Here is a 15,760-nt window from a genome sequence, read left to right as displayed (position 1 = left end):
CCAAAAGTGCCCGAGAACCCAAGGTACCCAGAAAAGTCCGTCTCCAGATCAAGAAAAGCCTGCGGTCTCTAGTCGTAATCCCTTGAGCACACCAGGAAGAAGGGTCCCAAAGAGCGGAGCCCAAAATGACCGCACACTTTTCCTTAGCCCGCCTGGGGCTGCAGAGGACTCTAGGTGATGTTATTCACATTGTATCATGCTGTCCTGGCATGCTGGGATTTATAGTACAAAATCTGATTTCCACTAGGTTTGGGAGTTTTATAATAGACCCAACAGATAGGAACACCTTAATACTTCAAGTATCTTCCCCCAAAATCCAACTGGAGGATAGAAACACCTTGAGACAGAAAAATAGACCAAACACAGACCCACCAAAGTTGGACAGAAAGTTGTCAAATTTGTAGAGAGAAAACAAACGGTTTCCTAAGGGGAATAATGACCATAAATCCAAAAGTATAATCCCATGGTTTTTGAGATGTGAGATGCCTAATCCACACCACACACACACACACACACACACACACACACACACACAATTCTTCCCCAAGGCAAGAAATTAGCTATTTCAACCCCTGGGGTCCACAAGGAAGGAGATCACTGACTCCAAAAACTGACTTCTGATTTCTACCCCCGACCATGGCATATATACATACACCCCACCACAATGCACATACTAAATAGATATTTATAAAATTAGCCACAAAATAAGGCTGCACCGATGCACAGACAGAGGTAAGACTATTATTAGCCAGTTTTGGTCTGGCTGTCGTTTTTGTTGAGTTTGGTTTTTGAGGCAGAATCTTAATATATAACCTTCTACCATCTCATCTCTCAAATGCTGGGATTATATGCATGCCCCTACACACACCTGGCCTTCAGGTGTGTTATTTTAAACTATCCTTAGGAAGAGTTAATAACCTTGTACAACCACTTTAAATTCAAGAGGCAATTAATTTATAAATTAATTTTTCGGAGCCACCTATGGCTGGCCTGTCTGTTACTATCACTACACCAAACCTGGGTCAACGGGAAAGAAGTCTTGAGAGCATTAGTCTCCTACAAGGTTGTAGTCTTTCAAATGTGACCTCCAACTAAGGAACAGGAAGAATTCACTCTCCAAATGGAATTTGGTCACTGCAATTATAGAAGAAGATTCAACCCCAGCCCCTAAAATCACGATCACTTTTTTTCCCCTAGTTTTTCAAGACAGGGTTTCTCTGTAGCTTTGAAGTCTGTCCTGGAACTTGCTCTGAAGACCTGGTTGGCCTCGAACTCACAGAGATCCGTCTGCCTCTGCCTCCCAAGTGCTGGAATTAAAGGCATCACCAGCTCCATTATGTATTTATGTACATGTCTGCACACAAGTACACCACTAGAAGGCACCAGATCTCCCATAGGTGGAGTTACAGGGTCTTGTGGGCCAGTTGTCATAGGAACTATGAACTGAACTTGGGTCCTCTGAAAGAGCAGCAAGAACTCTTAACCCATTGAACCATCTCTCCAGCTCCAGATTCACATCTTTTTGAAAATTGTTATATTCCTTTGTACATGTATGCTCATATATGCCAACACACATGGAGGTCAGAGGACAACTTGCAGGAGATGTGTCTCTGCTTCTGCAGGTCACAAGGCTTGGCAGGACACTCCTTTACCTCCTGAGTTGTGTCCTGGGCCCTAGCACCACATCTTACAGATCTATTCCTATGCCAGCCTTCTACCTCGTTCCCTACACATAGTCTCCTAGCATACTTGTTATTATTATTATTCGAGACAGGGTCTCATGGAGCCCAGGGTGGTCTTGAGCTCATTGCATAGCCAAGGATGACCTTGAAATCCTGGTGCCCCCCTGTCTCTGCCTCCCAGGTGCTGGGATTACAGACAGTCACCATCCACACCCAGCTTAAATAGTACTGAAGATTTAACTCAGGAGTGCTAGCCAAGCTATACTACACTCCTGGCCATGAGCTGATGGCTCTCCCAGGCAATATAGAAATGTTAGCCATCCCACACAGCCAGCCACACATAATGACAACACTGAAGAACTCAAGCAGATGTCTGGAGAGCCTTTATTTTGAGTTACAGAGGGGATACACTCCAGTGGCTCCTGGACTCCATACAAGGGGACAAATCCTGGCAGTCTCACTTCCAGCGGCCTCCAACTCGACCCTTCCCAGCCCCCTTTCGACTGTTAGAGAAAAAGGTGGGGTCAGGAAAAGGCTCTAAGCCTCTGAGATAAGCTTAACACAGCGCCTTTAAAATTAAGGAAGTCAACCAAATACCCACCCCCACCCAAAGGAAAAAGAAAGCAGAGGCCACTCCGTGCGGTTTCTTTTTTTTGCAGTACTGGACAAATGGAGTCAGGGCCTCATAAGATAAGTAAGCATGCTGTACTGAGTCACATCCCCCCATCCCTAAATAGGGAATCCTAGGCAGGGGCTCTACCTCTAAGACACACCCCTAATCCCTCACTGGGGATTCTAGGCAGGGGCTCTACCTCTAAGACACACCCCCAATCCCTCACTGGGGATTCTAGGCAGGGGCTCTACCTCTAAGACACACCCCCAATCCCTCACTGGAGGATTCTAGGCAGGGGCTCTCCCTTTGAGTGCCTCATGAGGGTAGAGACACTACCACTGAGCCATTGTCACATTGAGAGCATCCCTTTCAGATAATCCCCAGTTAGTGGTTGGTGGCCATGTGGGAGTTGACTTTCTTGGGTTGGTTCAGAGAACTCATGCAAATTTATGAGTAAGGGGCTTGAGGGTGAAGGAAGAAGGGTGAGCTGAAGGTGGTGACATGCTACAGGACTCAGTGAGGCTGGAACAGCACAGAAAAAGGTTAGAGAAAGACAGAGACTGAGTGGGAAGCAGCAAGAAGCCTGGACGTGGTGAAACACATTAGTAATCTCTGCACTAAAAAGGATGAAGCAGGAGGATCACCTAGAGTCTAAGGACAACCTGGGCTATATAGCAAGAATCTGACTTAAATTTAAAAAAAAATCTAGGTATGATGGTTCTTTAATCCCTGTACTTGGGAAGTGGAGGCAGGCGAGAGTCAGGAGTTCAAGGACAGCCTCAACTACAAATAGAGTCAAAGATCATTCCAGTTTACAAGAGACTTTGTCTTAATATCATGAAATAGAGAGGAGGAAAAGGGTCAGGAAGTGGAGATACAGATGAAAGAGAAGGAAGAGGAGAAGGAAGAGAAAGAAGAAGAAGGAGGAGGAGTAGAAGGAGGAGAAAGAAGAAGAAGGAGGATGAGGAGGAGGAGGAGGAGGAAGAGAGGAGGAGGAGAGGAGGAGGAGGAGGAGGAGAAGGAAAAGGAGAAGAAGAAGAGGAAGAAGAAAGGGGGTGTTGCTGAGATGGCTCAGCAGGCAAAGGTGCTTGCAGCCAAGCCTAGGATGCGTTTCCTCTCTGGGACCCACACGATAGAAGGAGAAACCAACTTGTCAGAGTCATTCTCTGATCACACTTGCACCATGGCAGCGCTTGCACATGCACACACACGCTATGTGAATGTGATTCCAAATGTGTAAAAGAATATATACTCAGAAAGAAAGAGATGGAGGGAGCAGAAATGGGGGGAGACTGAAACCTAAGAGATTACAAGGAGAAGCGAGAGACTGGAGTGCAGGCCAATAATCCCAGCACTCAGAGGCTGAAGCCAGAGGATCAGGAGATCAAGGCCAGCCTCAGCTACCTAGTGAGACTGGGCTACATGAAACTTCACCTTAAAATAAATAGACAGACCATCGACAACAAAAAATTCAGGAAGGGTGAACTATGTCAGTCATCCCCACATCCCACTGACTTGAGACATGAGGATCTGCTACAGATCCAAAAACAGCCTGGGCTACATAGTGAGCTCCAAGACAGCCTGGGCTACAAAGTAAGACTTTGTCTTGAAATAATGGGCAAATTAAACAAACAAACAAATAAATAAATGAACTCATGAGAACAGATACAGAAAGGATGCCTCAGGGAGTAAGAAACAAAGACATAAAGATGCCAAAAGGGCAGAGGTGTGCAGAAGCCATAGAGGGAGGGAGCAGGGAGGAACAGAGGGAGGGAGCAGGTGAGGTGGAGGCTGGGGGCCGCACTTACAATTTCTGGGCATGGCTGATGCGGTTGTACAACACATTGATCTGTGGAACAGGAAGCCAGGTTAGGAGTGGCTACCCAACGGAAGCCTGCCTACCACGCCGTTACCCAGCCTGGACCCCAATAGAGCAGGTCCCACCTCGTATTTCTGTTGCTTCAATTTCTCCATCAGGTCAAACTTCTCTGACTCCAGCTGGTGGATCCATTCTGACAGCTCCTGGGCCTTCTCTCTAGCAGGACGAGAAGGAATGGGATGTGCGAGACTCAGGCTGTGTTCTGGGCCCAGAAATATTGAGACACCTACCCCAAGTCGTGCAGGAAGTCTTTGAGTTTGGTATAGTTGGTATGTTGTGGAATATTACCTTAACTATGTAAAGGTGTGTTGCATTTGTTTATGCTACATTTGTTTACTTATATAAAGATGTGTTGTTGTTTCACCTTGCCTGCCTAAGACACTTGATTGGTCTAATAAAAAGCGGAACAGCCACTAACTAAGCAATATAGGAATAGACAGGCTGGCAAGCAGAGAGAATAAGTACAAGGAAGAATCTAGGATGGAGGGAGGAAGAACAAGGGAGAAAAAGAGGGAGATGCCCGGACCAAACCAGCCAGCCTGCCCGCGAGCCTGCCAGACAGCCAGACATGGAGTAGGCCAAACATAGACGAAGAGAAACAGGTTAATTTAAGTTATAAGAAGTAGTGGGACAAGCATACACTAAGGATGAGCATTCATAACTAATGCTAGATCTTTGTGTCTTGATTTGGGAGCTGCCCCCGAGTGCAGGGATTAAAGGCATGCGCAACTACTGCCCAGTTATTTGGTTTTTATTTATCACTTATATATTATTATTATTATTATTATTTTTGGTTTTTCAAGACAGGGTTTCTCTGTGGTTTTGGAGCCTGTCCTGGAACTAGCTCTTGTAGACCAGGCTGGTCTCGAACTCACAGAGATCCGCCTGCCTCTGCCTCCTGGGTGCTGGGATTAAAGGCGTGTGCCACCACCGCCCGGCTCTCACTTATATATTATTTATTGTACATGTGTGTGTTTAGTTTTGACTTCTGAGACAAGGTCTGTTGTGAAACAATTCTTTTCTACACTATGAATACGTATTATTCTCATTGGTTGATAAAAAGCTGACAGGCCAGTAGCAGGGCAGGAAGTCAGGTGGAGAAGCCAAACTGAGATTGATGGGAAGAAAGAAAGCAGAGTCAGGGGAGACACGAGCCAGTCGCCAGGCAAGAAGCACATGTAGAAAATGAGGAAATGCGAGGCTATGGTTCATTCTAGGTTAAGAAAGATCAGGTTTGATCAAGGAAGACCCCTGAAAAACCTCCGATGGGAACGGAGGGCCCAGGTGACCCATTTCAGCCTGCCTCTGTGTTCTGCATCCAGAACAGCCCCAAGGATGCTGGCTGAGATGGTCCAGCCGCAAGCATACTCCAGTCAGGACTTGACCATAATCTTAAATTTTCTGAGGATCCCCCCAAAGATTACCAGTGCATCCAATCAACAGGAAGTAGTCTAGAGAACTATGTTCACATTCCCAAAATTAAATTATGAATGTCTGTCATCATTTAGGGGGGTTGGTTACAAGTCGTTATAGATCATGGTCAGAAAAAAAAAGCTAAACAAAGGAGATTAGATTCAGGGATCTTGTTCTGAAGAGAAAAAGAGGGGATATAGAAATGATAGGATAAAAGAGTAGATTATTGAATCTACTTTAATCCAAAAACAACTAATAATCTTACATATTTTACATTGATATGGAGTTTGGTTTATTGGCACAAATTTAAAGTTAATTTTGTTATACTGTATGTATATTTTTACTTTTGTTTATGCAACTCATTTAAAAATGTAATATATAATTAAGAAATACAGATTATTAGTCGTCTATAATAGTCATACATTTCTACCAAACTTATGGTCATGTTAGTTAGTTATGTTTTCTAGGTATACAGAGATATATTACAGATAGATATATTTCAAAATATGCCTACAGAGTATATCATTTAAAATGTTTTAATAACTTAGACTTTTCTCAACAGTAAGACATATCTGCTCCCGGCAGCACCAATTAATTCAAAGAGGATGATGGGCATCAAAGAAACTCCACATGGAGTTTGCTTTCCTTATGGCAAAATCTACCTGTGTGGGCAAATAAACTGCCCCTGCCTCAATAAATTACAATATAGTTTTATTTAGTCCTGACAAAAGTTATATTAGATGCAAAGCTTTAGACTCACCAAGATAAGATAGTTAAGTATTTTCTCTAATTTTGCCAAATACAAATAGATTGGTATTGTTACTGTAATTCTTACTTAATGACTGTTTGTTGTATATAGCTTTACTATATTAACCTTCCTTTTTAATTAGACAAAAAGGGGGGAATGATGTGGAACAATCCTTTTCTCACAGAGAAACCCTGTCTCGAAAAAACAAAAAAAAAAAAGGAACAATCCTTTTCTATATTATGAATATGCAATACTCTCATTGATTAATAAAAGCTGACAGGCTGGCAGCTGGGCAGGAAGTTAGGTGGGAAAACTAAGAACAAAGGGAAGAAGGAGGCCAGAGTTAGCAGAGATGCCAACCTGCCGCCCAGGAAGCAAGACATGCTAGAGCACAGGTAAAGCCATGAGCCACACAGCAATACATAGACTACTAAAAATAGGTAACAAGCCTGAGCTATCGGATGAGCATTTATAACTGCTATTTAGCCTCTGAATCGGTTATTGGGATTGGGTAGTTGGGACAGGAAACATCCAATTACAAAGGTCTCTTGTAACTGAAGTCTGGCCTCCTACTCAATATATAGGAGAGGATGACCCTGAACTTCTGATCCCCCTGCCTCCACCTCCTGAATGCTAGGATTGTACCTAAATGAGGAAGAGGGCACTATGTATGCCCGACTCTCCAGGCCATGCCAGGCACAGGATAGTTTGCATCTGAGTGACACTTCAACCAGAGAAAGCAGAGGTGGCCCAGAAAAATAACGTCACTTGCTTGAAGTAACACAGCACCAAGGCACAGACTCAGAGTATGGTGCGTGGAAGCCCTACATGAGCCACAAGCACCTACCGGAGCTGGTCCTCCCCCATGTAGTCAATGTCCAAGGGCTTTTTCCTCTCAGACAGGATCCTGAGCTTCATCTCCCGGCCAGTCTGCCGCTTCCCACGTTTCTGTTCTGCCTGGAAAGGGAGGAATCCCAAGCCAGGGATGAAGCCTGGAGGTTAAAATCCACTCAGAGAGGGGCTGGAGAGATGGCTCAGCGGTTAAGAGCACTGGCTGCTCTTCCAGAGGTCCTGAGTTCAATTCCCAGTACCCACATGGCAGCTCACAACTGTCTGTAACTCTAGTTCCAGGGCATTTGACTCTCACACCAATGAACATAAAATAATAATAATAAATTAAAAAATAATTTCAAAAATCCACTCAGAGTCCTGAGATCATGGCTAGTGCCTCCAACGGCTGCTTCAGCCCTCCTCTCCCAGACCCAAGGGCCCAGGCCTCAACCCTCCTCCCTCAGACTCAAAGGCCCAGGCTCCATGCCTCCTCCCTCAGACACAGGAACACAAGCCCCATTCTTCCCAAGGGGACAGCGATGCTCAGCAGCTGGTCACATGTTGTCTGAAGTGACAGCTGTCCCTACACAGGACCTTGGCTCAGTCGTCCTCTTCAGGACCAGCACTCCGAAGCGTCCCCTCCCTTCCCTCTTGTACACACAGACCCCAGGCTTGCACAGGCTAGACTCACCTTGACCAGGTAGCCCCCAAAATGAGCCCCCATGTTGGACAGAACCTTCTTCTTTTTGGCGTCGTCCTCTGCTCGCTTCTTCGCTTCCTCCTCCTCCTTCCGCATCTTCTCTTCCTGTGAAAACAGAGCGGTTCCCTCCATGAGGGGGAAGACACTAGCTGGGTAGTGGATGGCTCAGCTCCATACTGAGTGAAGATGTGGTCATTGAGGAATCCACTCTTTAACGTGATTTGCTCCCCTCCCCCGTTTTTTCTCCCGGAGCCGAGCCCTCAAAGTCACAGAAAACCTCCTGCCTCAGCCTCCAGGGCTGGGATCATAGGTCTAGGCCCACCGCACCCGACAAAGCCCAGTCTTTGTGCTACGGTTTGAGGTTTGAGCCTCTTGATCCAGCCACGCCTGAAGCTGGACCAGAAGTAGACTTTTTATTTATATGCATTTTGTCCTTTTATTAGAAAAACCTTACGTGATCCATTACAGGGACTTTCTGAGAACTGCAGAGAATAGTAAAAGTGGGAACGGAAGTAAGTATTCTTCTCTAGCGAAGGGACAGACACCTACCGCCAGCTTGGCCTGCCGCTCTCTCTCCTTTTCGGTTCTGAATCGCTGTTGCTCAGCTCTCTCTGCACGACGCCTCTCCTGGGGGTGGAAGGGAGAAAGATGGGGGAGGAGGCTAGGCTCTCCCCCAAGTTCTCTCTCCCTCCACCACTAGGCAGCAAGAGAAATAAGTGTGGTTTCTTTTGTTTGATTTCCTTTTTTGAAATAGTCTCAGATAGCCCAGGCTGGTCTCAAACTTGTGGCAATCTGCCTGCCTTGGCCACCTAAGTGCAGGCCTGGCAGAAATACACACTGGAGTGCAACCACCCGGTGCCCCCACTGTTTCTCCCGGAGACCCCAAAGCACTTCACGGAGGAAGGGAAAAGGAGAGACCGAAGGACCCGAACTCCCAGGCCTCCCTGGCCTCCCAGGCTCACGATGCGATCTTTCAACGCAATGAGCTCCTCCTCCTCCTTTTTTCGCTGCTCGAAGTGCACATCAATGAGAGTCTGCAGTTCCAGCAAGTCTTTCTCCATGCGCTTCCGGTGGATGTCCTGCAGAGGGAGCCCGTGAGGCCGCGGGACCAGGCCCTAGAGCCGAGCCCTTTTCAGCCCCAGGGGATAATTGACAGCCTGCAGGGACGGATTCCAGCAGATGTCAGCAAAACGTTGCTGGCAACTGGGCACCGATCCAGGCATTTCAAGAAGGGAGCAGAGAGACGCGAGCAGAATGGGCTTAAGGCGCCAAAGAACCAGCAAGTACGTCTGGGGTAGGACAGCTGTCACTTACATCAAAGTCCACACGCTCCCCTTCTGGAATCTTTGGGGGGATCAAAGGAGGTACCACTGGACGGCTGTGTGGACAGAAGTGGATAGAGATCATCCACAGGCTGGCCTCCCTCACCCACCCACCTCACCACACGCCGAAGTGACAGCTGCCCCGAGTCTGTGTGGAGACCACAGTCAGAAAAATACAGTTTGAATATGTTGGGTTTAATAAAACATGTAAGACTGTTTGTTTTGCCTGTTTGGACATACTTATAAAAGTGGGCCTAGTGGCACAAATCTGTCATTCGATCGACTTGGGAATCAGAGGCAAATCAGGGCCTGCCTGGTCTAGAGGAAAGCTAAGGCCAACCTTGGAAACTTGTGAGACCCAGCCTCAAAGTAAAAAGTAAAAACAGGACTGGGGATGTGACTCAGCAATTGAGCACCTGCCTAGAATCCCCAATGCGGGGCTGTGGATGTGGCTCAAGATGAAGTACGTGGCTCAAACATGCAAGGCCATAGGTTGAGTCCTCTGCATTAAAAAGTCAGGGATAGCTGGGCAGTGGTGGCACACGCCTTTAATCCCAGCACTCGGGAGGCAGAGACAGGCAGATCTCTGTGAGTTCGAGGCCAGCCTGGCCTACAGAGCTAGTGCCAGGACAGCTGCGGTTGTTACACAGAGAAACTGTCTCAAAATAGTAATAATAATAATACAAAAAACAACCCCCCTTCCAAGCCTGATGATCTGAGCTCCATTCCTGGGGACCCACATGGCAGAATGAGAGAACTGGGCCCCAGAAGTCATCTTCAGAACGCCACACTTGAGCCACGCACACACACCTTCGTGCTCACACACACTCACGAAATAAATAGTAAAATGCTTTAAAGCGTTAACATGTACTGCTTTCGTATAATTTTTTTGTACATGCTCCCAGACACTCCATTTTCTTTTTAAATGCTTTTCTCTAATTGTGCATGTAAGGGTTCTCTGCCTGCAGTCTGTGCAGCCTGTGTGTGACCAAGCACCCACAAAGGCCAGAAGAAAGCATCGGACCCCTTGGAACTCGAGTTACGTGGGTGCTGGGAACTGAACCCAGGCCCTCTGGAAAAGCAGTCAGTGCTCTTAAACCCTGAGCCATCTCTCCAGTCCCTAAAATTGTATTTCAAGGGTAAAGATGGAGCCCAGGGCTCATGAATATTAAATTCCATAAACTTCTCCAAGTAACTTACGGTCCCCCCAGCTGTGTTAATGTCCTGCTACTCGCTGTTTAACAGCAAGAGTGCACGGCTGTAACAAGAAACACATCTGCATGTTCAGAACACCTACAGTTTCTTTTAATAGCTGTGATTTGAGATTGACAAAACCCGCAGACATCAAAGCTTGAATTTCCAGCGCTACTGTACTGAGCGTGCAGCGGCACTGCGCGGTTCACACTCTTTCCAGAGTGCAGCGACAGTGCGCAGCTCACACTCTTTCCCTGGTGCAGCGACAGTGCGCAGCTCACACTCTTTCCAGAGTGCAGCGACAGTGCGCAGCTCACACTCTTTCCCTGGTGCAGCGACAGTGCGCAGCTCACACTCTTTCCCTGGTGCAGCGACACTGTGCAGCTCACACTCTTTCCCGGGCACAGGGACTCTGCGCAGCTCACACTCTTTCCAGGGTGCAGCGACAGTGCGCAGCTCACACTCTTTTCCTGGTGCAGCGACAGTGCGCAGCTCACACTCTTCCAGGGTGCAGCGACAGTGTGCGGCTCACACTCTTTCCAGGGTGCAGCGACAGTGCGCAGCTCACACTTTCCCTGGTGCAGCGACAGTGCGCAGCCCACACTCTTTTTCCTGGTGCAGCGACAGTGCGCAGCTCACACTCTTTCCAAAGACTCAGGCTAACGAAAGCTTCCTGAACAATTCATTCGTCACCATACTCCACGCCTTGGTAGGGTTCATTCTCTGCCAGAAACCCTCGGAAACTGCCCTCACCTCCTCCCTGCCTTCCCCGGAGCTCTCTAATCCCTTCACTCTACTCCCTTAACCTGGAATCTTCGGGGTTGTGTCCCTTCCTCCTAGGGCTCTAAACCTTGGCCCTAACATCACCACCCCAGGCCTCCTCTCAGCTCAGTGAACTTCCACTGCAGGCATTGGCCTCCCTGGCTTAGCCATAGTCTCAGAATGACCTGGTTCTGCATCCACACTGGAAGAGATCCACTCAACTTTGTCTGTAAGACATGGCTTTCCTTGCCTACAATGTACCCAATACCTTCTTTGACTAGCAAGGTCTCCAACCATCAGGATCTATAAGTCATCTCCCTCAGGAAACCTTCCTTGATTGGCCTGGACTGTCACAGGGCTGATAGCAGACCTGTTTCACAAGGCAGGAAGGTCCTGAGCTTCTTGCTATAAGAGTTAAGATTGTCTGTTTCAAGTCCTCATTTCTCTGCTCTTCAGGTGCCCTGTCTCTGCAGGTGAAGGAGCATGGGAGGACCCGCTTGTGACCCATGCCCACCCTGCAGCATCTCACCTGGGTTTGGGGCGCTCTTCTTCTGGTGGCAATGGGGGAATACAAAAAGATAATTAGTAAGAGTTGAGTGTAGAGCGTGGCACCCCTAAGAGAGAACCCAAGGAAGATCTGAGAGTCCAGTTCTGGGGGACGGCCATTAAGAGAGGGAAGGGGTGTCAAGGTGGCCAAGAGGGAAGAAGAGGGTCACTCGCATCAGATATACATTCTGCCCTGTGTGGAGACACCCAGTCCCCAACTTCTGAAAACACAAGAGACCAAACTCCTCACTGTCTACAATTACTACAGATATACATTCTGCCCAGCAGTGGAGGGGACCCCATCTCTTCATTCAGGGACCCCCCCCCCGACCTCTGTCCCCAGTCCCCTATTCCTTTGGAACACAGCCACCCCCCTTAATAGTACTCTAAAGTCCAAGTTCTTCTCAGCTCATGCCTGTAATCTTAGCCTCTTGGGAGGCTGAGGCAGGAGGATTTCTATGAGTTCAAGGCCAACATATATGCTACATATGCAGTTTCAGGCCAACTTGAGCAAAAAAAAAATTAAAAAATAAAATTTAAAAAAAAACTGATGAACACCTGTTATCCCAGTGCTCGATCGGCTGAGGCAGGAAAGTTGCTGCAAGTTCGAGGCCAGCCTGGGCTACATAAGACCCTGTCTCCAAAACCAAACAAATAAAACACAATGTAAGATTAAAAAAAAAAAAAAAAAAAAAAACTTCAGATCCCAACCTTCGAATGTATATAGGGATCAAATATAACATACAGGGGCGGGAGCCAAAAGGAGAGGCGATGGGACACCTCTCCAACAACACTCAACTTTATCTACTAAGTTTTCATCCCAAGATTGGAATGAAAACTTGTTACAACAGTCCCTTTAATGAAGGGAAAAGGTTTAAAGACACGCAAGGCAATTTCCCTTCATGGCCACCAGAGGGCGCAGGGTCCTAGAGGCTTAAAGGATCAGGCTGGGCCAGGCAGGTTATCCAGGAGCGGATGGGGTGGTAGTGGATGGTGCACCTGATGATGTCGGGGTCCCCAGACAACCCGAATCAATCCCAGGAAGCGAAGAAGCTATGGTTACCTCGCTCTGCCACCGGCTCCGGTTCCTCGGGGGCTGGGAGAAGCGAGGTTTGGGAGGTGCAGGGAGAGGAAGCCACACAGTAGCATAGAGGGGTGGGGAGAGAAGCGAGATGCAGTTAAAAAATGGACCCAGGATCCTCCAGCCCAACACATCGTTCTTTTCCCCTCCCCACCCCACCTCCACACCAAGGCCTCCTAGGACCTGTGGGATTCAGGCCTCACCTTCCTCCTCCTCCACCGCCTCCTCATCTGGAAGGAGTGGGGACACACAAAGAAGATATTAGATCCGGGATAAGGAGCATCAAGTGTGTATCTGAGACTCATGGGGTACCCCAGCCCTCGTTCCTCAGACCCATGAGTGTCCCAGCCTCCATCAGGTCTGGGGTCTAAACCCAAGTCCTGGGTAAGAGGAGAATGGGTTAACAAGATGGCGTTCGTGTCCCAGCGGCAAGAGCAACAGGGACTATTCCCACCTGTTGTCAGGAGTTTCCTGGGAACAGCTCCATACTTCCCCGCTGCCACACTTCCCCCTCAAGGAGCCGACTTCTTCCTCCACCGCCTCGAGCCCTCTCTCCACTTACCTTCTGCCTGCTCCCTAGAAACATGGACAAGGAGGGAAGGGGAAAGAGGGGACAGTTAGACATCTCGAAATGATCTCTCCTCATCGCAAGCCCCCAACCCTGCCCGAGGCCATCACTCACTCCTCGTAATCTTGTTCTTCGGTGTCTGACATTCTGGAGTGACCTGCAGAACAGAGAAGAGAGGCCGAGTAGGATAGGGTCCCCAAGGGAAGAGGGCTGGTGCCTGGACTCCTGGGGCTGAGGGAGGTGCGATGGGGTCTGGACCTCTGGGTCAGAGCAGGGAAGGCTGGCATCCAGCATTCCAGCTCATGGAAGCCGGCCCCAGTCCTGCCTACCCTGCCCCCCCTCTCCCAGCTGTCTTCTTTTGTCCTGTGGCAGGTTCATGGGAACCTGATCCCTGAAGGGATTAGGAGATATTGGAAAAGGGACAGGGTATGAAGACAATAGCTGCCCCACCCCTAGTGCTATTTTGGGGGAATGTCACAGACAGAGAAACAGAGGACATTTCCCAATAAGGAACTGGAGAAGTGGGGCGTCCCCACCACCACCACTGCCCCTCTCCTACCACAGCCCCTTGCTCACCTGGCATTCCTCCCGTGTGTATTTTCCTTTCACCTAAATCCTGCTCAGGGATGTGTGTGCATCCATCAAAAGTAGCTTCAGCCTGATCTCCTAAGGACCGCAACTCCCTCCCCCAAATTCTGTTCCTCCGGGCCTGAAAGTCCCCACGTTGAGACCTTCAGAGGTCGGTACCCACAGATTCTGAGATCCAAGTCCTGTGCCCTTGTTATGTGAGACCAAGAAATCCTAGTATCTCTAGATTATCAGGTGCCCAGTTCATACGAGCCCATGTGTGGGCCCTTACATCCCAAGACCCACAAGATTGGGGAGGGGTGGAGGGGGGTGTTGAGACAGGGTCTCAAATAACACAATGTAGCCCAGTTTGCCCTTGAATTCCTGATTCTTCTGACTCCCCAAGTGACAGATCACAGCCTGCACCTGTCTGAACCCCAGATATAAGACCTCAGGGTATAAGATCGTCAAATAGAACCTGACACCCAAACCCAGAAGTCCCATCTGCAGCACCCTTCCAAAAAGTCTGTTTCTTTCCTCAAGCTGGCCCCAAACTAAAAATCCTCCTGCTTCAATCTCTTGAGTATTGGGACTTCCGACCTGTACCAGAGACCTCAGGCCCAAGTCCTTCCCCAGCTCCTCATACCTCGAGATTTTCCAAACCTTCATACAGGAGCCATTTGCCCTTCAAGCACAGGTTCTGTGCTTCCTCCAGCCTCTGAGACTGCCACATTTTTTTTGAGACAATATTACTGTGTAACCCTGAACTTTCTTTGTAAACCAGCCTAGATTTGCGCTCATAGAGATCCACATGCCTCTGTCTTCCAAATGCATCCTCCACTGTGTTAAGAAGAGCACCCCCAGAATCTATAACCCACAAATCTACCCCTCCACCCCTGCCATTCCAAGTCCTCCCAAAGGCTCAGGCTTAGCTGGGTTGCTGCTGCCTACAATCTCAACACTAAGGTAGTGGAATGATTGCTGTAAACTCAAGGCCAGCCTAGGCTACAGAATGAGACTGTCTCAAAGCAGAAGGAGGAAGGGAAGAGGAGGAGAAGGAGGAGGAGAAGGGGGAAGATTCTGACCTCACTTTCGCACCTGGTTCCCACCCTTACCCTGCCCACCCCCAAAGACATCTGTGTGAAGAACTGAGAGCCCAGTTACCTAAGGCTGGGTCCACTGATGCTGCAGAGGGAATCTGATGCTTCTGGGGACAGTGACGCACCCCCGGGTTTATAGCTGGATGCTCAGCCCCGCCCCCGGGTTGGAGGAGGGGGCTAGGATTCCTCTGTCCAAACACCATCCCCCATGCTCAGAGCCTGTCCTGCCCTCTCTGGCTCCAGTTTTGGGGTCCAACCCCTGCCATCTGATTCAAGATTCCTGTTGGATTCAGTCAACAATGCCCTAGATTCCAGGCTGGGTCAGGCACCTCACAAGCTCTCTTAGGACACCCAGCAATATTCTGGGCTTTGGAGTCCCCAAGAATGGAAACAGTATAGGAGAAAGGGCTTAACGGCAAAAGGGGGTTCTAAGCAAGGCTTCCTGCTTTTTTCTCTACTTGGCTTTTCTCAAACTTCTCCTCTAGCCCTGTCTGCTCCTCTCTCTCTCTCTCTCTCTCTCTCTCTCTCTCTCTCTCTCTCTCTCTCTCTCTCTCTCTCTCTGTGCGTGTGTGTGTGTGTGTGTGTGTGTGTGCGTTTGTGTTTCTGTTCCTCCATCTCTCTTCTCTCGTCTCAGTCCAACTGTCTCCCGTCCCCACCCCCACTCCTTTGTCTGCCACCGGGATTCCACCACGGTGACAACAGGCTGCTAAAGCTGGGAAGCAGGTGTGGGGAGGAGGGGGAGGATGGGGTGTCA

General features: G+C 48.6%; 1 protein-coding gene across 3 annotated transcripts; it reads right to left on the bottom strand.

The window, feature by feature from the left end:
* Window positions 1-2,050: 2,050 nt before the first annotated feature.
* Tnnt1 (troponin T1, slow skeletal type) lies at window positions 2,051-15,141 on the bottom strand. 3 transcript variants are annotated; one of them, XM_075942020.1, is made up of 14 exons: window positions 15,071-15,140; window positions 13,454-13,496; window positions 13,334-13,347; window positions 12,975-13,001; window positions 12,754-12,786; window positions 11,674-11,695; window positions 9,181-9,244; window positions 8,829-8,945; window positions 8,416-8,493; window positions 7,858-7,971; window positions 7,183-7,292; window positions 4,240-4,330; window positions 4,104-4,144; window positions 2,051-2,185 (listed from the first exon to the last, which is right to left on the bottom strand). In XM_075942020.1, exons 2-14 carry the CDS (start codon window positions 13,483-13,485, stop codon window positions 2,140-2,142), a joined length of 789 nt encoding a protein of 262 aa, XP_075798135.1. In that variant the 5' UTR covers window positions 13,486-13,496; window positions 15,071-15,140; the 3' UTR covers window positions 2,051-2,139. The 3 variants fall into 3 exon arrangements, with proteins under 3 accessions (XP_075798135.1, XP_075798145.1, XP_075798154.1); XM_075942030.1 differs by having other exon boundaries at window positions 11,674-11,692; XM_075942039.1 differs by lacking the exons at window positions 4,104-4,144; window positions 4,240-4,330 and having other exon boundaries at window positions 15,071-15,141.
* Between the last annotated feature and the right edge of the window lie 619 nt (window positions 15,142-15,760).

Source organism: Microtus pennsylvanicus, chromosome 1, assembly GCF_037038515.1.
Source record: "Microtus pennsylvanicus isolate mMicPen1 chromosome 1, mMicPen1.hap1, whole genome shotgun sequence".
Classification (NCBI taxonomy): domain Eukaryota; kingdom Metazoa; phylum Chordata; class Mammalia; order Rodentia; family Cricetidae; genus Microtus; species Microtus pennsylvanicus.
The sequence above is the reverse complement of the archived record's forward strand: the minus strand, read 5'-3'. Positions and strand labels throughout refer to the sequence as shown.